This window comes from Sus scrofa, chromosome 17, assembly GCF_054392235.1.
Source record: "Sus scrofa isolate SSC_HxYL_T2T_F1_AM1 chromosome 17, Sscrofa_HxYL_maternal_Yorkshire_Landrace_v2.0, whole genome shotgun sequence".
NCBI classification, from domain to species: Eukaryota; Metazoa; Chordata; class Mammalia; order Artiodactyla; family Suidae; genus Sus; species Sus scrofa.
This window is the reverse complement of record NC_139399.1, coordinates 36,478,076-36,501,159: the sequence shown is the minus strand read 5'-3', so window position 1 is coordinate 36,501,159 and position 23,084 is coordinate 36,478,076. Positions and strand designations below refer to the sequence as shown.

General features: G+C 40.7%; 2 protein-coding genes across 5 annotated transcripts in view; one reads left to right on the top strand and one right to left on the bottom strand.

Annotated features, from left to right (window-relative positions):
* The first annotated feature begins 222 nt into the window (after positions 1-222).
* On the top strand, positions 223-3,449 carry LOC146395223 (uncharacterized). Of its 2 annotated transcripts, none has more exons than XR_014832932.1 (2): positions 223-354; positions 1,664-1,784. XR_014832932.1 is itself a non-coding variant. In XM_085004621.1 (2 exons), exons 1-2 carry the CDS (start codon positions 1,376-1,378, stop codon positions 2,057-2,059), a joined length of 483 nt encoding a protein of 160 aa, XP_084860747.1. In that variant the 5' UTR covers positions 1,292-1,375; the 3' UTR covers positions 2,060-3,449. The 2 variants fall into 2 exon arrangements, 1 of the variants encoding a protein (XP_084860747.1); XM_085004621.1 differs by lacking the exon at positions 223-354 and adding an exon at positions 1,292-1,462 and having other exon boundaries at positions 1,664-3,449.
* A 391-nt stretch (positions 3,450-3,840) lies between these two features.
* XRN2 (5'-3' exoribonuclease 2) overlaps positions 3,841-23,084 on the bottom strand; it is an 86,073-nt gene continuing 66,829 nt past the window's right edge. For all 3 annotated transcript variants that reach the window (XM_005672749.4, XM_085004619.1, XM_085004620.1), the window contains 3 exons: positions 12,937-13,000; positions 7,094-7,232; positions 3,841-4,386 (listed from right to left, as the gene is read on the bottom strand). In XM_005672749.4, the coding sequence (XP_005672806.3) occupies positions 4,321-4,386; positions 7,094-7,232; positions 12,937-13,000 (269 nt within the window). In that variant the 3' untranslated portion in view covers positions 3,841-4,320. The remainder of the gene's footprint in view (positions 4,387-7,093; positions 7,233-12,936; positions 13,001-23,084) is intronic.

The following is a 23,084-nucleotide window of genomic DNA, read 5'->3' as shown; positions in this document are numbered from 1 at the left end:
CTTGATTAATGCTTAAACAAGAGCTTTTTTCTTCTTTTGCAATTAGTGCTTTGCCAGATCTTTTATAGAAAACACAAACAGCCAGACTAGGTGAAACTCATTAACTGAAGAGGAGGATAAGTGTCTTTGCAACCAAGAGGGAGGGCGGGCTGGTGCAGGGATTGAGTGGAACAAAGCGCCTCCAAAGTTTAGCAGCGGCCACAGCAAAACCTGATTTCAGAAATGCTAGCTGAAGATGCGACACTTGCCTAAATATTTAGGGGTTTTAAAGTAATCTAACTCATCTTTTCCAATTGAGGCACAGAAACCCAAATCCAGAATCAAAATTGCTCAGAGGAACAGCAGGGATTGCAGGTACTTTTATGAAATCTGTGTTGGGATGCAAGTCTTGAAGTGTGTGTGTGGGGGTGCATGCGTGCAAGCATGTGCACGAGCAATGTGAAGGATACAAGAGGGGTGTTTTGTATGTGGAAGGGGGAGTGTAACCTAGTTGTCCTCTATTTAAGACTTTGCTTAGAGCTAAAATCTAAAGGTGGAAACAAGTAGTCAGACTTTTATCAACAAAGATGTTGTGTTCAAGCCCCACTTTCTTGGACTGTTTACTTTCAATTTAAAGCAAATCAGAGACCCAATCTTGTTCACTAGATGCAAGTACCTTCCAAAGACTTGCTTTGTTAGCTGCACTGAATACTGCTGATTTAGAAAACATAAAGACTCATCCACTGGAGTTGTGCATAAGCTAATGCACTACGTGGTGGCAATATACATTTCAGCTGTAGTTCAAAGCATAAATGACAAGGCCCAGTTGTTCAACACAACACTAACATGTGGATAAAACCCTAATGGTAATTATTTCAGTCCAGTTTTTTAAAATATTGCCACTTGCCGTGCCCAAGCCCAGTGAGCACTAGGATACATTTTTTTTAAAAGCAAGTAAATCCATGGACTTTTGTGGCTAGTGAGAATTGGTGAGCATCTGGAGGAGATTCAGAGAAGACTGGAAGCCTAAGAACTGCGTGCACATCTAGTCAGGAATGCCCTCTCACCACTAAGTATGGAGAGAACCGTGATTTCAAGATCACTCCTAATTATTTTTAAGCCTGCAGGTACTGGAAGCTTCTGAGAGGCTTTTTGATTTCACTTGTTTTTGCTTTAGTATGTTCACCTGCATTTGAATGAAAGGCCATTTATTTCCGTTTTTAAATTCCGTGTTGCCGCTTATTTCAGTAATTGTTTAGGTGATTGCTAATAAAAGTTTCGCCGCGAATATTGCCTAACAAGTTGTGTAAACTCTTGCGCAGTCGTGAAAGGCACTATCCCCAAGTCACACACGCACAAATTAAAGCACGTCCGCCCTTTTGCTTGCGTTCCTTGTATGCGCTATCAGGAAGCACGCAGCGCGGGCACTCAGCTTCAGCCTGGGTTCAGGAGAAAGCAATCCATGGAGAACGGCCGCCTCTTTGTTAGTTTGACCTTCCTGGTCAGGAATGGTGGGCAGTGGGTGCCAGGACTGGACCGGCAGCCATGCGGGCAGGAAGCGGGGCGCCGCGGGAGCCACCCGGCGCCTGCGGATGCGAAGTCGAGTTGACCCGTCGGGGAACGTCTAGATTCTAGATTTCGAAGCACTGCTAAATTCTTCAAATTGCAGCCTCTTTCCTTCCAGGTCCGCACCCTTGCCGGAGCTGAGAGAAGCGAGAAGCGGCCGCACCGCGTTGGAGACCCAGGGACGATGCGGCGCCCGGCCCAACTTCCCCAGCTCGGGCCCCGCGGGTTACCCCCGCCGCGGTGTGCGGACGGCTTTGTGCTCCGAGCATTGAGCATTACCTCACTGCTCCTTAAAGGAAGACAGCTGCTCATCAAGGGCTCTCAGCGCCACGATACAGTCTGCCGTCTCCAGGTTCTGAGATTTAAATATTTTTCATATGAGACCCTGAAAAACTTAGCCCTGCTTAACGATGGTGTAATTGAGGATAGTTACTTACATCAGATCATGGAGGGAATATTCATAGCTTTAAGCATTCCATTTAAAGTTCCAAAAAGCGTTTACCTGTTGAAATGACGGCATTTTTCTGGAAGATCCAAACGTGGGGACAAGTTGGAAAGAGAAGCAAGGAGGGATTAGGAAGCCAGGGCAAAGGAGTGGAGCTGTAAGGGCTAGAGGGAAACTAGCCCTCCTAATCTTTCCATCAGGCTTTTTGCTTAGATATCTTCACAATACTTTAAACATTACTTTTCAAATTTAACTTGTTTTGATCAGTTACATGAAGTCAAAACCAATTATTTCACAGACATGCTCATGATAGCCTAAAACAAAATTAAAGATCTGAGGAAATAGGGGTTCTGTAGAAGTATGGGTCTGGGGTACTTATAGAGCCAGAGTTTAAGATATTTATTATGGGCTCCTCTGGAATATACAGTACTTGATTTAGGTGCTTATACACTGCTAACATGTAGAAGAGAGAGATGTGTATGAGAAGGCATTGTCAGCACTTGCATGTATTGCGAAGGTAACATGTAACGGCTGTGTTAATTCCCAGTGGTGAGACTCTACTTCAACAATAAAGGAGCCTGTGCCATTCAACCATCCTCAGCAATGAACTCAATAGCTTCAAAATACCCCCAATCCAAGGTTAGGATGGGATTTTTTTTTTCCGCATAGATTTTAAGACTAACAAGTGTGCCTTTGTAGAATATTAAGGTGAAACTGTCTTAAGTCAGAAAGTCAAAGAGAAACCTTATTTTACAATCTGAGGCTAGAATGGAAAAATGGGAACAAAGCAGCAAGTCTTTCTATGTGCCTCTCAGTTTGTTGTGGCAAATGAATATGCCCATGGAAGTGCTGTGTGTGAACTGCAAGCATATATCTAAGGAATTAGTGTGCTTAGCAACAAGGAAAAAAATGAGTACAAATTAGAATCTACTGTGAAGTAAGACATAAAATATGCCAAGGAACATAGACTATTTAGCTGGGAATTAGTCTCAGGCTTTTTTTTTTCTTTTTTTTTGCTCTTCTATTGTGTTGTGCATTTTTTTTCTTTCAATTGAAGCATAAATGACCTATAGCACCGTTAGTTGCATATGATTCGATATTTCTATACATTTCAAAATGATCACATGTTAATCTGTCACCAAAGATATTGTGATATTATTATATCCCCATGCTGTACATTTCACCCCATGACTCATCTATTTTGTAACTAGAATTTTGTACCTCAACCTCCCTCACCTATTTAACTCATCCCCATGCTCTTGAATTTCTTAACTTTTCTGACTTAAAACAAGTCCTTAAAACTGCAGCACAAGTCTAAATGAAATTTGTAAAATGTAAAAAATTTATTCTCATAAGATTTTACAGTTCACCAAATCAGTAGCAGACATACATGCTAATATACGGGTTGTCTGGATTGTCTTGCTGACCATATTCTATTAAAATCTACTTCCTTACTGACTTTCTTTTGACATCTAAATGTGAAAATGAATTGTTTTCTGAAATACTGACTTTGTCTTTTTATCTTTTTAGGGCCACACCTGTGACAAATGGAGATTCCCAGGCTAGGGGTCCAATTGGAGCTGTAGCCGATGGCCTACACCACAGCCACAGCAACGTTGGATCTGAGCTACGTCTGCCACCTACACCACAGCTCGAGGCAACGCCGGATCCTCAATGCATTGAGCAAGGCCAGGGATCAAGCCTGCATCCTCATGGATACTAGTCAGATTTGTTTCTGCTAAGCCACAATGGGAACTCCTGAAATCTGATTAAAAAAAAAAACACATGTATGTGGCCAAGATTTTTGCTTTAAATATTGTCAGAGATAAAAACAACAAAAGAGACCAGACTTTTAATTTTTTTTTTTTTTTACTAAAGTCCAGAAAGTTCCATATGACAAGTACATTAATGAAATGTTCCCAAAGAAATAGTGAACAATATACACTCTAGTTGGCTGAGGGTTCCAGCTCAAGAGTTCATACCTAATTCTTGTGCATTAAAAATCAGCATGGATCTTAGATGATCTAGAATACACTGTGTTTTGAAATCCACAGCTGGTTTGATTTTTAACCATAATGAAAAACCAGTATTCCTATTCCATCAAATATGTTTTACAAGCAATAATAAATTCAGATCCACTGTATTATGCACACACATCTTTGGAAAGCAACATAAAACAGTGAGATCGGATCAGTAGAAATATACACATTTAAAAGAAATACACAAAATACTGTAGTTTTATTAAAAACTACTACTTGAGAAAGAAATCTTTCCACAAATAGCATAAAACTGTAGAACGATGAAAGGATTTGGGAAAGCTTTACAAAAGCCTAATTCCAACTGTATCTTCCTGAGGGTGGTGGCAAAGGGTATTTCCTTCCTTCTCTGGGATATCCCTAAAAAAAAAAAAAAAAAAAAAGCAAAGAGGTTATTTTCTGGATTAACATCCCTGCACAGTAATTAACCTTATTTTTCTGTGGAAACACACACCGTAAAGAAGGTAAATATGTCTTAAAGGAGTACCACAGGGAAGGTCTCCATAGCCTGCAGCTTTACATGAAGCCGGTTGCAAAGCTGGCAGAAACGCTATCACTGACAATGGAACCAAATGAGCCTTAACAAGCGCTGAAGAGATTCCTTAAAATGCACACAAATGAACACTGCTAAGTGTCTTGTTTTTGTAAAACATTTGTGGTTCTCAATTTTGTTTTTGTAAAACATTTGTGGTTCTCAATTTTCCCTACCGCTCTCATGGTAATTCAAGCCACATTATGTATGGTAAGGTGCTCATCTTTAGACATATTACACAGGAGAGTCATTTTGCTTAACCAAGGCAGGAGCTTGCTGTGCCAGTTGCGGCTTAATGAACTATTAATTTTAGGGTTTTGTTTGTTTGTTTAGCCATAAATAATAGAGCATACCACATTATGTTATTACATAATCAATTACTGGCAACATGCATAAATTTCTAATGTGCTTGCAAATAATAATTCATCTTCTATACAACCTGAAGATGAATGTGACACCCCTCCCGACAATCTTCTTCTAGGCCTCGGGGATTCTGAAATGGACCCCTCCTGCATGGTGTCACTGAGAGCACTTCACTAGTTTAAATTATAACATGAATTAAATTATAGCATCAATTGTGATTTAATAAAAACATCTTAGCAGAAAAAAAGACTGAGAAAGAAAGGTATCTCCACAAGGTCCTAAAAGAATTATAATAAATGTACCAACTGGTTACTCGCTATCTCCTAAGTGAATAAGAATTTCACCCCCTGAAACAGCTCCTTTAAAGGGAAGACCTCCTCTAAAGGAGGCAGGAGACACTGAACTGGGCTCAGAAGTTACTGGTGTCCCCAGCTCTGCTGCCAAACAGCAAGACATTGAAGGTTCTGGCTCCTGCTGGAAGATGAGGAGACTGGCCTAAACTTTCTTCAGGGCTGCTTCTAGTTGTAAGGGTGCCTTCCTTTCAGCAAGATTCTAATGTAGGCTGCCGGTGTCACCCCGACTCCAGTGCATCAACAGTCTCAATCTACTGAGTCTATGGACATACTTTTGAGAGATCTTGGGCTGCCAGTATTCAAAGTAATATTCTATGAACTGATTCTAAAGAACTATAACCAGCGTCTCTCAAAAGACAATTGATTATTTTCTTGTAAAGTGAACTGAGACTTTGAAGAATACACCAAAAAAGTATGGGGAAAAAAAGGTTTTTTTTTTTTTTTTGGCTGTCAGCAGAAGAGTCTTCTTAGCTGACAGAACAGTGGGACTCATGGCGAGAACTTGAGTTAGAAAATGAATATTCGCAGCTCTGCAGAAGGCTAGACAACATCAGGTAAGCAACTGGAAACTTCTTCACGTCACTGTGGTGCCAACTCCTTGAACACCACATGCTCTGAATCACAGCACCCAGATCCTGTTCTCTTGCAGACATGTGATTAAAGAGCATATTAAGTACTGACTAGGGTATCAAACGGCTGGGGGACAAAGAGATGGAAGCAAACAGAGCTCAGTCTTAAACATTGCTAAAACTGGACGCTATAAAGAGAAGGAAATGAAGCTTACACTTACTGAATTTGTGTAGGAATTACTATACTCATTCCATGTATAGCTGTTTAAATTTAGTGTTTTTTTTTTTTTAAGTGGAAAATTATGTAGGAGATTTCTTTCCATGAAGAGATGAATCAAGATAGAAAACTCCTAAGAGGAACAAAGATAACAGCTGAAAAGGTGAGATGATTTTTTTCAGCTTCTAGAAAATTACCATTTATTTTGAGAGATCTAGTTTCTATTAAAACAAAGAGTAATATCCTTAAAGGATAAACAATGCGGAGTTCCGGTTGTGCTCAGCAGGTTATAAACCCAACTAGTATCCATGAGGATATGGATTCGATCCCTGGCCTCACTCAGTGAGTTAAGGATCTGGCGTTGCTATGGCTCTGGTGTAGCCAGCAGCTGCAGCTCTAATATGATCCCTAGCCTGGGAACTTCCATGTGCTGCTGGGGCAGCCTGAAAGGTTTAAAAAAAAAAAAGATAAGCAATGTGTTTTGCTGATGGACCATATCTGTGGTAAACACCAGACTGCTGTGATTAAAGGGGCTTTTCAGGACTTCTCCCCATGGCTCAGTGGAAATGAATCTGACCACTATCCATGAGGACGCAGGTTTGATTCCTGGCCTCGCTCGGTGGGTTAAGGATCCATCACTGCCATGACCTGTGGTGTAGACTGAAGATGAGACTCGGATCCCGTGTTGCTATGGCTGTGCCTGTGGTATAGGCAGGTGGCTGCAGCTCCAATTGGACCCCTAGCCTGGGAACCTCCACATGCTGCAGGTGAGGCCCTAAAAAGACAAAAAAAAAAAAAGGTGCGGGAGGCTTTTCGTCTGGAAATTCTTTAGCATCTTCAAGGCATAGTCTATGCAGTGAGGCAGATGCTCACTCTGTCTACATTTGTAATGAGGGATCCAAGCTCAGCGGAGCTACTCCATCAACACCTTATCCAGAGATGTTTAAGAAACAAAACAAGAACCATGGAGTCCCAAGAGGCACGGCACGTCAGAGTGAGCAGTAGCTCCCCACCCCACGCCCACTGGCATCACCTGTCTCCCTCCACGGTCGTCGCGTCTGGGTGGGTACCCGCCTGGCCCTGCCAGCATCTGGTACTGGTTTGGCTGGAAGGCTGCGTTCTGGGTTTGAAGCATCCGGTTCCATGGCAGCAGAGGTTCAGCCCCAACACCCCTGGAAATGTACCATGTTTGCATTAAAAGACAAGTGTGAGTCAGAACCAAAAGCCTAAAATCTGGCAGCTATCATCTCCAAATTTTAGGACACTCCAACATGTCTAGATCTGTTGTGTGGGACACACAGTATCGGAGTGGCCTCACATCCTGTGTAGTTTCACATGTTTCACGAAGTACCAGCGTTTTTATTTAAAAGGGTGTTTAAACTCAATCGCATCAGGAAGGGCTGACTTAAAAAAATATTTTGTTCACTTTCAATTGTAAAATTTCCTTTTCATAGTCACTTAAAAATTTGGCCCCAAGATCACCATGTTGGCTACATGTAAGATGCTATCCAAAGAGTAAACATGTGCAAGACAGGAGAATGAGGCTTTATTTTTAAAATGTCCAGGCTCGTTCTTGGAGTTCATTCTTTCCAGTTAATTGCAGGTTGCAAATGAATTCTTACTGCTGAGTACTTCGAATCTAGGGTAGGGGACTTGGCTGTTTTTTCCCATCCATTATTCTGCTCAATATGTCAGAAGGTCCGATCGGGAGGAAACCTTTTCAAGTTCTATTGATGCGGCTTTCAATTGACCACGGTGACCTAGCAACATGAGCACTAATTGGCACGGGCTGACTGGCATTTGGTGTACAGTTTACATGGGAACACAGACTCAACAGCTATTATAACCCAGTTTGCCAGCCCAGATTACTAGTCAAAAGAAATGTTTTAATTGTCTTCAAGTGCCTATTTTAACTTTGCAGATATAAAGCAACAGGTATGATGTATTAAATCATAACAATTTAAAATTGTCTCAAAGACAATGAAGCAAAGCTTTACCCTCTAAAGGCAATCACCATGTAATACAGAACTTTCTTGAGGCATTTTCCTCAACTTCCATTTTACAGAACAGTCACTACAAAGAATAAACAGAAGCAAAATTCTCCAGTATATTTTAACATTAGAAGCTTTGGGGCCATTACAGATGTTGGGAGGAATTACAGTAAAACTTTCAAGTTCGCTAAAGCACTAACTAGCTGGTACCAATATTAACCCCTGACAGAGTATGAATTTCACTTCCAAGGTCTTGGGGGTGGGGCGCAGAAGTTAGGCTCACTGGGTAATGCATTCTTCTCACAGCTATTCAAGCCTGAATCCATCCCCTCTACCCGCGACTCTCCTCCCTTCATTGGGAGGTTGCCTTTTTTTAAAAAAACAAAAAAACACCAAAGATAACTATTTGTGTGTGATGGCTCTCTAAAAGAACTCTAGAAAGGCCAATGCTAGTCTCCACAGTTACTGGTGAAACCAGAGCCCTAATAATATCATTTGTTGTAGGTGAAACAAAATAAAATGAAAAATAAATTTGTACCTCAAAAAGAACATGCATAATATATCCAGGGCTTTTAATTTTTTGGATTCACTGACAGAAATATATTTTAGGAGTTCCCATGGCTCAGTGGTTAACAAACCTGACTGGTATCCATGAGGACATGAGTTCGATCCCTGGCCTTGCTCACTGGATTAAGGATCGGGCATTGCCAGGAGCCGTGGGGTAGGTCACAGATGCGGCATGGACCTGGCGTTGCTGTGGCTGTGGTGTAGGCCAGCAGCTGTTGTTCCGATTTGACCCCTGGCCTGGGAACCTTCATATGCTGTGAGTGTGGCCCTAAAAAGACCCAAAAAAAAAAAAAAAAAAAAAATTTAGCAAGAATGCCTCATCTGTTCAGCAAGAACAGCTCCACGTACAGAGAAGGGCAGGGTCTCTTCTGGTCTCTGCAGAACTGGGTGGTGAGGTCTGTGCTGTGACCAAGGACGATCATCAAAACTGGCCATTAACACAAAATCCCTCTTGCCACAAGTACAGTTCACACATTCTATTACGAAGCTAAAACTCAAATGAGTTTCAGGAAAATCTACTGGTATGGATAAAATACATTGCAAATGCAATTTTACATTATTTAATGTTCTAAAAATAGATTAGGAACAAAGCTATCATTTAAAAGTACAAAGTTCTCCTTTCTGTTGAAGATGACTACTTGAAATGTTTATTGACGCCCCCCAAAATTATAAAAATAACTTAATTAAAATTAAGCAGAATCAAGTAAGGGACGTGAACTACCTTCTTTCGCTTTTTAGTGGCAGAAAGGCCTTTCTTTTCCACTAGTTTATCATATTTCTGGGGTGCTCCCGTCGTGGCTCAGTGGTTCACAAACCCAACTAGTATCCACAAGGACTTGGGATTGATCCCTGGCCTTGCTCAGTGGGTCAAGGATCCGGCGTTGCCGTGAACTGTGGTGTAGGTCGCAGATGCAGCCCAGATCCCACGTTGCTGTGGCTGTGGTGTCGGCCGGCAGCTAGAGCTCCAATTGGACCTGTAGCCTGGAAAGCTCCATATGCTGCAGGTGTGGTGGGCCCTAAGAAGACAATAAAAAAAGTTTACCATATTTCTACATTAATTATATCAGTCTGCAAATACTTCCAAACTGAAATCTGCCTCGGAAGATCATTTTAAACCTGGGGTGGAAGTGTTGAGGACACATTTAACTTTTTAAAATTAGTAGCTACGGATCTCAGCAACTTATCTGAGATATTCGGCATCAGGAATGGCAACAATATTCTTAAGCTTCTAAATAACTTTTTTTGGAAAGTAGCTGGCCCATGAGGGTATTTTTAATTTACATATATGGCAAATCAGCTTTTAAAAATGTTCTATGACTGAACTTAGCAGCCATAAGTGAAGAACTAAATGGCCATCTTGGATATGGCAGAAAGAGAATCCTCCACTGGCAAGGACGACAGAGACAAAGGGGCAGAACTCAGGTGATGACGGGAAGGCACAGGCTGGACCAAGCTCATCCCGACCACAGGATGGAGGGGGGGAGAGGGGGGGTGGCAGGCCGCAGGCTGTGCCTCTTGCATTTTTAAGTGAAATGAATTCATGAATTACAAACACTACTTCGAAGTAGGAAATAGTTCAAGAAACAGTATAGTTTATAGATATAAAAAAAGGTACACTCAAAATTTTCTTCTCTAATGGGTTCTCAACCATTTTCTCAAAATAGTGCAGTGGAAGAGTTTTGAACCAATGATCAGTAAAACCTGGTTCTACTAAGAATTCTACTTACCAGTTGTGACATCTCAGCAAAGTCAACATGACTGTGAGTTTGTCTTTTCTCCTCCGTGTCTTATAAGGTCAGAATGGTTAGACTGACACACGTTACAGAACTGAGTGATGCACTGTGTCTGCTAAGAGGCTGGCTAATGGGGAAGTTCAGGAGGCTGCACTCAAACTTTGTTTTCTTTATGAATAAATGGTGTATTTCTTAAATGACCAAGATTTAAGACATAAGAAAGAATTCCGTTTTGCTCACGTTTAACTTTTGCTTTAGGGCATGATTTACTTCTGACTGAAACTAAAACAAAGATGCCCACAAAACTTGCCCCCCTATCTTCTGGGTGTCAGAGTCAGGAAGATCCCAACTTGGCTTTGACAGAAGAGCTAAATGATGGATGCCAGGACATACAGTGATGACCTTAGGAAAACCTGTAGTGTGTCAAGGGGAGGAAAGCATTAGACCTGAAGAAAGTGGGCCTCAGGAGGGAGGTGGCGCCTTTACAGAATATGATGCTCAGCACTCTGAGAATTTCCTTTGAGTGAAGTTTCTTGATAAAGAATGGTACAGAGGAGGCGTTCTCACCCTGGCTCAGCAGAAATGAATCTGACTGGCATCCATGAGGATGCAGATTCAATCCCTGTCCTTGCTCAGTAGGTTAAGGATCCAGTGTTGCTGTGAGCTGTGGTGTAGGTCGCCAACTCAGCTTGGAACTGGCATGGCAGTGGCATAGGCTGGCGGCTACAGCTCCAATTTGACCTCTAGCCTGGGAACCTCCAGATGCCAAGGGTGCGGCCCTAAAAAGCAAGGAAAAAAAAAAAAAAAAAGAATGGTACAGAAGAGGGACCTTAGATGAGCTATTGGACTTTTGTGTGCCTCAGTTTCCTCATCTGTAAAAAAAAGAAACATCTACTTCGAGTGGTGCTAGGAGGAATAAATGAATTCGTGTTTCTGGGAATTCCCACTATGGTTCAGCAATAACAAACCCGATTAGTATCCATGAGGTTTGATCTCTGGCCTCGCTCGGTGGGTTAAAGATTCAGCGTTGCCATGAGCTGCACTGAGCTGTCACAAACATGGTTCAGATCCCTAGCTGCTGTGGCTGTGGTGTAGGCCTGGGAACTTCCATATGCCGCAGGTATGGCCTCTTTAAAAAAAAAAAAAAAGAACAAAGAGAAAAAAAAAGAATTCATGTTTCTAAAAGCATATAGCACAGTGCTGACATTCATAAGCAGGTGACAAATATTGGTGATTACTAAAAATCTGGGAAAAACAGCAAGCAACAAAGTGGTAACACCAAATCTTAAAATCAAACTTGACAAAGGTAATGTAGAAAGACAGTTATTTAAAATGAGATCTGTTCAAATGTGATAATTTGTAATTTAGAAAAAATTTACCCCTTACACATTTGTTTGAAAATGGTGCTACTATGAAGATGTTCAAGTGTGCTTTGAGCACTTAAACTGAAAACGAAACGTAAATACAAGCAGTATCGGTTGTTTTAAATTAAAATGCAGCTTGCACCAAGTAATTGATACTAATAATAAACCACTGAATAACATAATTTCTTTTATCTACTTGGAAAAAAGAATGAAGTTTTGGAGTCTCTAAAGAAAGAATTCTCTTAAAGGGGGTACAGGTTATAACCCTGTTCAAATAACAACACTGTATTCATTTCAGATGTGAACAGATCAGACTGCTGAAACAGCAGAGGACAGGAGAACAAAACAGATTAGAACTGGGAAGGCAAAGAAGGAAGCCGGGCACAGAGGGGGCTTAAATTCGTTTTAGCATTTACTGATGCTGGCAAAAGCAGCAGGACATGACAGACTTTAAAGCTGCTCTTAAAAAATTATTCTTCAGATGTTAATATAATTATTCATAACACGCCTAGCTGTCTTGTTGTGCAGAGATCACCTGACTTAGGAGCCACAACTTATCAATGAAAGAACACATGTCAAACACCCCTTGTTATTAAACCATGTCACATTCTCCCTAGTCCGTGGTACTTATTAGACTGCAGATCCCATAATCCTCTTCTGAGTCCCTTCTGCGTTTAATTCAGTTCAGTCTTAAGTAGTTAAAGAAACTGTTTTCAGTGGCAACTAATAACTACTGACCTACAGTGACACTGAACTACAATAGGCTTGTCAGCCCTGAAAAAGTTGTACCAAAGAAGCTGATTAGGACCTCAAGAGGTCTGCAGCAAGGATCAATGGCTGGTCTGTGCTGACGCTGCACTGCCGGCACAGAAATGATAAAAGTGGAACACCATTAGTTACGCCTCATTAAGCTGCACAACCCTCCTAAAAAAGAAATTTGTTTAGCCCGACCAAAACCTAATACAATTTTAAGCTTTCTGTGTTGCATTTTTCAGGGCCCCTCAAAAGCTTCAATAAAATAAAGGCCAGGAATCAAGAAAATAGGCAAGTACATAAACATGAATTTTACTTCAACATGTAAATCATCTATTTTCCAAGGGATAGAGAGGCTCAGGAGAGGTTAGAAGGAAGAAGGTATATGTCAAACCATAAAAGAAGCACAATCCCCAAATGCTGACGTGAAAATTATTTAAAAGTCACGTTTGCCTTAATATTTATTACCTGTCGAATCTCTGCTGCTGGAAAAGGGGAGGAGGACCTCGCCAGGAATCCTGAGGCCTCATATCTGGAAAAGAAACAGGAAAGAGTTAAACATGAAATTTCTGAAAAGTAATCATAATTCAGCTACCCACATATTTCATCATTAAAAATTCTTGAAACAAAGTGAGACAGAATATAAACTAAACAACTAACACAATTACACAACTAGAAAAGTAAAAAGATAGAAACCAACAGAGTCAGTACATTTGTTTAGTAAATTATTTTTTCTCTGATAACAAAACATAGTTTTAGAAGCCGTGGTCATTAAACTCACACCTTTCTCTCTCCTTGGCTCTATGTGGGAGCATATATGTAAAGGGATAGATATATTTTACGTTATATTTTAAATGCTGGGCAAAAGGAAATGATTTTGGTTTTATCCATAAATACAAACTGAATGAGGAATAACTTGCAAAGAAATCCTAAAATTTGCCTCCTTACCATATACACAGGAAAGCACTGGCCTCGCTAGGCCGACACAAGCAGACGGCACACTCTCCCGAACAGGCCGGAAGACATGCTCATAACTGGACTGCCTCCTTTTCCACCCCTTTCCCGGGTCAAACCTCTCCCCCAACACAAAGCAAGAATTAAGCAGCTGCTGGTCCTCTCTGTAACCGGCATGACGGGCATCCACGGCACGGCCAGCAGGCTGGTATCGACCAACTGCCATTCTGGCCCCAGTATCGGTCCCCTCAGCCACCCTCTGGCTGGGTCTGAGAGTGACCTTTAATTAGCAGCTGTCCCAGGAGTTGTCTAGCGAGGCCTCGGTGTGAGGACGGTAGCCTCCTCCAGACTCCCGAGACCCAAGGATGACAAGGCTTATGGTAATGTATTCAAACTCACATTTTAATGGAAACACAAACTAGAAACATGCTTTTCAAAATCACTTTCTTAAGGGAAAGAAGAAATGAAAGCTTATCTCTGGTTAGGAACCAAAAAAATGCAATCTGGGTTTACTTGGTGGGAGAAAAAGAAAGAAAGGTAGAATTGTGCTTTAAAACTCTTTGCAGAGGAGACTCTGGCTGCTCACCGGGATTTCAGCGTGAACGCCCCGCCCTGGCCCTGGGTGTCCTCCACCTCCACAGGCCGAGGTGCCACCTGAAGAAAGCCCCCAGTTGGAGAAACATGCCATCGCAGCCACCCTCCCTCCCCAAGGCCATGGCCACTCCAGCAGATGCCCACCATGACCTGAAAGAAAGGCAGTCTTCCTAGTTCCCTTTTATCTATTCTTTAATCTATTTTTTAAAATCTATTTATTTATGAAAACCAAACCTGCAGGGGTCAAAGAGAATAATGCTGAGGAGGCTTCACAGCGGTCATTAGATATTCAAAACCTGAACGGACACTCAGAAATTCATTACCACATAATCCACAGAAAACAGGCACAGGATGCCCGGTCTAGGCCCAAAATCACTTCTGAATCACTCACTACACAGACTCATGATCATCAGAAAATCATAATTTGAAGAGGTAAAACTAGAAATTCTTACAAGACAGCTATCATTTCATCTGTGTGGTTTATTTCTATGGAAAAACTTTAAAAACACTTACTCAATACACTACATGATTTCCAAAGAACTATGAGAAAGCAATCTACTGAAAGTAAAGCCAACATTTGGGCCACTTTTTCTGATCATTACTTTGATAAACTTGTAGTCCATAACTATTCAGATATTGTACAAAAATCACATGAGTGAGAACTGGTTAAAATATTCCCAGCAGTACCATTTTGGTGTCTTACATATATAAACTTAGCCAATAAAACAAAAGTCAAAAGAAACAGAGTAAATTTCATTCAGACCCTTGTCTAGCTCTGTACTTCACAGGTCCCAGAATCATGGTGGTCACCCTGGAAACAGGCTTGTTTTTAACATTAAGACTTAATTTGTGATCCTGGCTGCATGGCGTCTCTCCATGTATGGTATGGTCACAGAATGCTCACGGTACTCATCAAAGCTTCCACAGGATCTCTAATAAACGTAGACTTGAATGAAGATAATAAAAAGACACATTTACATTAAGAAAAGCCTTCAGAGATGTTTATCCTGATGGTTTATGAAAAATAAAAGCAGGAAAAAAAGCTGGTACATTTTCTCCCAGGAACAGTGTAAGTGGAGAGAAGTCCTCACCATCAGGAATACAGATTCATTAGATCCAAACACGCTACATGTTCGATTAAGCACGCCAGTATTTCTAAGTTCACTAAGTATAAACTTTTTTTTTTTTGGAAGGGGGAACCCTTCTCGATAGTCTGACTATATACTTGTACGTGTCTAGAAAATGGCCAAAGTTCCCATCCCACCAATTCTGGTATGCCAGGTGCTTCCCACTCAGTTTGGCTTTTACCATTTCTCACCTCCAGGACAAATTTTTTTTTTTTTTTTCACATAAACTCAGCATATGCAAACACTATAGTTTTTTTCTGGTTAAAAATCTAAGCAAATTTTGTGAAACTTTAAAACAAATTCTGCCACACAATTATTAAAATATATCTTGCTTTCAATCTAAAAAAAAATTTAAAAAAGGATCAAAGACAAACTTCAAGGCTATCTTTAAACAAATCCTTCATGTGGCTCTGAGCAATATATATGGCCCTTAAGTGTTCATAAAGCAGAAATATTTCCTGGCTGAGAAGTAATGAAGTAGAATGTAAAACAAACTTATTATCATTCATTTGTATGGCTCTAAGAGAAGATCCATTTGAGAGGGAGAAAAAAAAATTCTGAGATAGTGAATTGCACTTCAGAAAGGTATAAGCAAGAGAGAAAAAATGACAGCTAATTTTTTTCCTGTGGTCTTTAAAAACTTATCCCTTTTCTAGAGCTCCAAGGCCACATACACCAAGCCTCCACCAATAACTCAAGTGACAATTTACCTAATCAGTGTGGCAATCACAGAAAAGATTCCATGTTTACTGATTGTGCTAATCAAAAATCACTTTTCCAATGCGGCTGACAAGTTTACCAACTGAAATGAAGAGAAGTGACATGTCATGTTCTCTGGGCGGTAGAAATGAACGCTTTATTCATGCTGAGTACTCAGGGCTGCACTTGACTCCAACAAGTTCCCAGTACCCAGACAATCACCCATCAGCCAAAAACTGACACATCAAAGACAAATCAAGGACCGATGGTGGGAAATGCCTTCAGCAGACACTCAAAAGAGCCAGCGGTATGACCAAAAGGCTCTCCTTGAGCATAATTCTGCACTGCATGAAGGAATAGCTATGATACTACAAATATTTCAAAAGACTGACTAAACGGTTTAGATCTCAATCTTACTAAAACTATTTCTAGCCAAATTTTAAAGTTCAAAATTCTATAAAGAGGAATACTGATCTTTGATCACTTAATACTTTCATAGTACTCAGTATGTGCCAGGTGCTGTTTCAAGTGCTTAAGAACTTAAACCCATTTACTGTGGATATTTTGTGAGATGGGTGTTCTCTGAACTGTTTTAGAAACAGGAAATGAGAGTACTGACAAAAGGTGACAAGGCTACGAAGGGAGGGAAAGCCGGGAGACCCCCACTACACTGCCGCTGCACGTGCACTTGCAGTGTCAGCCGAGGTGACTCTTCACATTATTTCACATCGCAATGGCCAGGAAAACCGCCTCTTCAACCAGGAGGCTCAGACACCCAGGGTCTTAAGAAGGCCAGACTGGGGATCTACAAACTACTTTCAATATTTCCAAAGTTTAGAATTCACATGATGACACACATCATAAGACAGGAAGAGAAAATAAGCATACTTATTATTAACACATGAGCTTTGGCAGGAAGCATCGTGACAAACACAAATTTGTGGGGAGAAAATAAGAAAAGGTCTTGGGAAAAACATCTGAAACCACAGCTCTTCTTAAAAGGTAATACTACCCTAAAACAGTATTAAAAAAAAATACAACTATAAATGTAAATGTAAGGGATCAGATACCAATTGGAACAGGAAATATATGGGGAGATATGGAGGGATGGAGGGAGGGATGGAGGAACAGACCACTTGGACACAGGCAGGGATTACTTCTATCTGCACAAATATGAAATCCAGAGGTCACAAGAGACCATGAAATACACACGCCAGAAAAGCCTTAACGACAGTAAACTGAAAAAAAGAAAAACCAAATCTTCGCTGAGCTATGTAAAGAGTATGGGGGAAAACATCACAGAACAAGGAATTTCCCCTCTTGAGAGTGGCAGCATTTATCTGTGCTTGTCATACAGTATAACCAATTTTATAACCCTGTGATGACCATTCTAGATTAGGCCAATTATTTATCCAACACGTCTCTAACTATAGGGAATACTCTGCAAAATGACACAGCTGCCTTCCAAGGAGTCCAATCCCACAACCTCCAGTTTTGCTAGGCTCTCTCACAACCAAGGGCAATTAAAAGCCATTAATCTTTCCAAATCCTTCTTAGACGTTTACATTTCGGGCTTAGATGCATGAGCCTCGATTTTCTTCTCCAGACCTGCCCTCGCTCTCTTGAGCAGGGATCGGCTCCGTGTTGCTGCCTCCGGGGAGATGATGTCAGTGTCTTTGGGCACGTGGGCTTTCACACACAAATCTGAGCCCTCACATGCTTCCACCTTCCTCCATCCTCCTGCGCCCCCAAATCCGTCAAAGGCCGGGCGAGGCTCCCAGGTGCCTGCAGTGCGCAGGAGCCCCACCCTGAACCTTCTCTCTCCAGCAGGTCACACATTTAATCATCCAGCCCTTTAGTTCCCCACTCCCACCTTCTCCACTCAGAACCCACTTCAGACCTTCATTCTCTCTCCCTAACGAGAACCACCGCCAAGACGTCCCACAACAGAGTATTGGTTCTGGAAAGGAGATGTAACTGCACACTCTTCTGCTTAAAAAAAAAAAAAAAAAAAAAAAAAAAAAAAAAAAAAAAAAAAAGCTCTTCAAAAGACAGGCTCGCACACAGACCACCGACTTCTAGGATTAAAACACAACAGCAATCTCCTTTACCAGAGAACAGAAAGGGAAGAAACACTTTCTAACGTGTTTTTTGAGGACAGAACATGTGAAGAAAGTCATAAATTAATCTCTCTTAACACAGAGAGGAAAAAATATCCCACAATATACTGACACAAAGAAGGCAGTAACATACAGAAGAAGACTGATGTTGATGTACCGGAAAGAATCTGGCTCACTCCACCAATGCCAGGCTGGTTTAACAGTCAAAAAAATCAGTGTGTGATTTCACCACGAAACAGAAGGAAAAAAGAAACATAAAACATTATAATCTCAAGAAATCGAGGAAAAGCATTTGATAAAATTTAAGACCCACTAGAAACGAGTTAACAGAAGGAAACTCCCTCCATCTGATAAAGGTGAAAAAACTATTGCAAATGTCACATTTATTGATAAAATATTACAAATTTTCCCCAAAGACTGGGAATGAAACATGATGCCCACCATCACCCCTTACATTCAATCGCACTAGAGGTCCTAGCCAGTGCAATAAAGTAAAAAGACCAAAAGATGTTAAGATTAGAAAATGAATACATAAAACTCACTGCTTGCAGGTGACATAACTGAGTAGGGAAAAAATCCAAAAGAACATACAAACTTTCAGAATAAAGGAATTTTAGTAACACTGCTGGATTCAAAGTCAATATTCAAAACTCAAATATTCTGTATACAAGCAACTGGAAAATGACATTTTAAAAGATATGACTTAAAAAACATGAAAACACCTCAAATATATGAGAATATTTTCCGTTCTCAATTTGTTATTGTTATGATTTCAAGGCCTATAGAAAAGAGATAAGAAGAGTCTTTCACCCACAGTCCCCAAATGCTGGCTCATCACCCGACACTAAAGGGAAAAGGCAAGCTATTAAGTGAAAAAAATATTTCTAATACAAAAAAAAAAAAATCTCATAACCACAATATAAAAGAACTACTACAAAGCAAAAAGAAAAAGGCAGACAACCCTGTAGAGAAATGGACAAAAGACTCAAATAGGCACATCATCAACAAAAGGTATCCAAGCGGTCGATAAACATGAGAAAAATGCAGAATTCCTGTTGTGGCTCAGCAGGTTAGGAACCCAACTAGTATCCATAAGGATACAGGTTTGATCCCTGATCTCTGGCCTCACCCAGCGGGTTAAGGATCCGGCACTGCTGCGAGCTGCGACACAGAGCACAGATCCGGCGTGTTATAGGCTGCAGCTATGACTCCAGCTCAACCGTTATCCTGGGAACTTCCATATGCTATGGGTGTGGCCCTAAAAAAAAAAAAAAAAAAAAGAAAGAAAAAAGAAAAAAATACTCCACTATGTCACCAGGAAGAGGCTAATTAAACATCCAACCCACCACCTAGCCAACAGAATGGCTAATGGGCTGACAATACCAGGGGTTGGTTAGAACAGGGAGCAGCTACACCTTCTCTGCACTGCTGCTGGAATGCGACCTGGGCCATGTGTCTGGCACTTACGAAGATGACCATGCACATAGCCTTGACCCTGTAGTTCTGGAAATGTACCCACCAGAAGCATTTAAATGTGCCTCGAGACATGAGAATTTAACAGCAGTTCACTCCAAGCAGCCTCGATTTGGGAACCAACCCCAACACTGCCCCAACCGAACTGGAAAATTCATGTGATGGGACACTGTGAGCAATGACTATGAATCAAGCCCGTTACAGCAACAGGTGGATAAATCTCAGAAGCAAATATAAGACAAAAGAGGGCAGATTCTGCAGTTCTGCTGTGGCACAGTGAATAGTTACAAATGTGACTGAGAATTCCCGTTGTGGCCCAGTGAATTAAGAATCCACCTAGTATCCATGAGGATGGGGGTTCGATCCCTGGCCTTGCTCAGTGGGTAAAGGATCCAGCACTGCCATGAGCTGCAGCATAGGTAGCAGATGTGACTCAGATCCTGCGTTGCCCTGTGGCTATTGTGTAGGCTGGCAGCTGCAGCTCTGACTTGACCTCTAGCCTGGGAACGTCCATGTGTGCAGTGGGGTCCTAAAAAGCAAAAACAAAAAAGAAAAAAGAACCTGACCACAATGGCTCAGGTTGCTGCAGAGGTGCAGGTTCAATCCCCAGCCCTGCACAGTGGGTTAAAGGATCTGGTGTTACTGCAGCTGTGGTGTGGGTTGTAGCTGTGGCTCGGATTCAATCCCTGGCCCGGGAACTTCCATAGGCCACGAGTGTGGCCCTAAAATAGAAGGGGAAAAAAAAAGGCAGATTTTTAAAAAGCGTTAACAATGTAAGAGACCATTAGATAAAGTTAAAAGAAGAAGAAGAAGAAAAAAAAAAAAAAAAAACCTCAGACAAAACCATGGAATTCAGGATAGTGGCTGCCTTTAACACACAGAGGTAGTGGCTGAAAGAGGACACAAAGGGGGGTGCGGGGGAGCATGGGGGGCTTCTCAGGTTCTATTTTCTATTTCTTGATTTGAGTGGTGGTTACATAAGTATGATCATTTCATAAAATCAATCTACCTGTACACTTACGATTGGCATTTTGTAACACTTCAGTAAAAAGTATATGTGAAAACACACGTATAATAACCTCAATTTCAAAAATTAATAAAAGAATCACTGCTTATTTCAGGATCATGGCCTTATGGGCTTTTAAAAATGTTTTACCTATCACATGCCACATTTTAATTAACATGTATTACGGTTATTTAACATACATTTAAACTACCAGTAAAAAGAAAAAGAAAAAAAAAAAAAAAAAGCCTGCCCACCTCTAATCAGTTCTAATGTGTGCTCTCCAACTAATTTTGTATTCTAACCTTAATAACTACCACCCAACTACTGCAGTGTACTCAAGCTCATTATTTTCTCTCAGCCTGGACTATTCCAAATTCCCCCTTGTTGGCTCAATCTAAATTTCACATCCATAAACTTTTTCACTCCTCCCATCCCCACCCTCTTGTTTTTAAATATAATGAGAGTCCTAGCACTAATCCCCAGGTGACTCAATGTTTACAAGTCACCAGGCAGACAGGACCACTTATTTCTTGCTCAAAGTTAACACCTACTTAACAAAGTACATTTCCTATTTTTTAATGAGGTAATTAAAGAGATTCTAACTGGAAGAGATTCTAATCAATGTTTCTTTGTAAGTATAAACAAATTTTACCTGATAAGAGATATAAAAATGGCAAGTGAAGAATCAAAGTAATAAAAGGGAAGAGGGGATCCCACAACTTGAAATTAAATGCCCAGATACTGACAAGAGTCGTCTGTTTACAAAGAGGGCAAACTAAGAACTACAGAACTGTAGTCTTGAAGATACAAAGTTCTTTACCTCTGGTAGGACTCTGATAAGTAAAAGAACATTCCCTTTTCTTTCATTTACTGTTGGGGCAGGATCCTGCAGGGTGGAGGGGGACCGCAGATATAATACCTGGATTTACATGAATCCCACCTGAGTGATTTTCTGGGAAGGGAGTCCATGGCTTTTACAGATTCTCAAATGGGTCTATGCTTCCTTGGTAAGATCCACTGGTCTAGGCAACGTTTCCCAAAGTGTGGCACATATCACAGGTGGTATAGAAGATGATTTTGGTGGCGGGGAGCAGGGGAGAGTCCATGAACAAGTTTGGTTTTTTTTTGTGGCTGTATTCATTTTGATGCATATTTGAAAAAAAAACAGCAAACACATCAAACCCATAATATATTAATATAATTTATGAATTACGAGAAAATTACAAATTAGAAAGCTTACTGGTAAAAGCAAACAAAAGGTAAGGGTAGGAAATCATTCACACATAAATATGCTACCAAAACCAGAAACTGAGAGAAGAGGAGAGTAGAATACTGCAGAATACTGGAGATACATTTGCAATTAAGAGACCAGCAACTTAAAACAATCTTGTGTGTTTGTGTTTGTGTGTGTGTGTATACAGACCCCTATATCAAAACCTCATGGTAAACCGCAAGCCAAAAATCAACAAAAGATAAACACACAAATGAGAAAAAGCAATCCAAACACCACACTAAAGATAGCCATCAAACCACAGGATAAGAGAACAGGGGAAGAAAAAAGACCAACAAAAACAAATCCAAAACAATTAACAAAATGGCAATAAGAACATACGTATCAATAATTACCTTAAATGTAAATGGACTAAATGCCCCAACCAAAAGACAAAGACTGGCTGAATGGATACAAAAACAAGACCCACATATACACTGTCTTCCAGAGACCCTCTTCAGTTCTAGGGACACTTGCAAACTGAATGTGAGAGAATGGAAGAAGATATTTCGTGCAAACGGAAATCAAAAGAAAGCTGGAGTAGCAAATACTCACATCAGACAAAATAAACCTTAAAATAAAGAACGTTACAAGAGAGAAAGAAGGACATTATGCAATGATCAAAGATCAATCCAAGAAGAAGATGTAAATTGTAAATATATACACACCCAACAGAGGAGCACCTCAATATATAAGGCAACTACTAACAGCCTTAGAAGGAAAACAACGCTAACACAATAATAGTGGGGGACTTTTAACACTCCACTTACAGCAATGGACAGATCAGACAGACAGAAAATCAATAAGGAAACAAGGCCTTAAATAACACATTAGATCAGGTGGACTTAGTAGATATTAATAGAATATTCCATCCTAATAAAATTTATGAATTTAAAATAAATCAATTTAAGTTTTAATCAAGGTTTCACAAAGTTTTAAGTGAGATGTCCAGGATAAACTATGATGGGAGCAGGCGGAAGATGACCTTAGTTAACATCAAATGGAAGGAAGGTGCTCAGCACAGAGCGTGTGCTTTCACCTCTGCTACTTGAACTTCGGAAAGATTTCTCGATGTAAAGCCTTATTTCCGGTGCCTTGGAAGTCTCCAGGCACCACTGTCTTGAGAAGTCCTGGCTAAACTAATCCACAGAGATTATACCTGGCTCTGGCATCTGCAGCTCATCCCCCCTCCCCCATGTGGAAGCTGTGACACCATTATGGGTTAGAAGTAAATGGCAAAGAGCCCTAAGAAAAAAGGAAGTGATAGGGAACATGTGAATAAACAGCTGGTTTAACAATGAACTTGACAAACCACAGGTTTGTCATTCACTGGTGAGAGCTCTTTCAAAGTGATTAGACCCCTCTGTTAATGT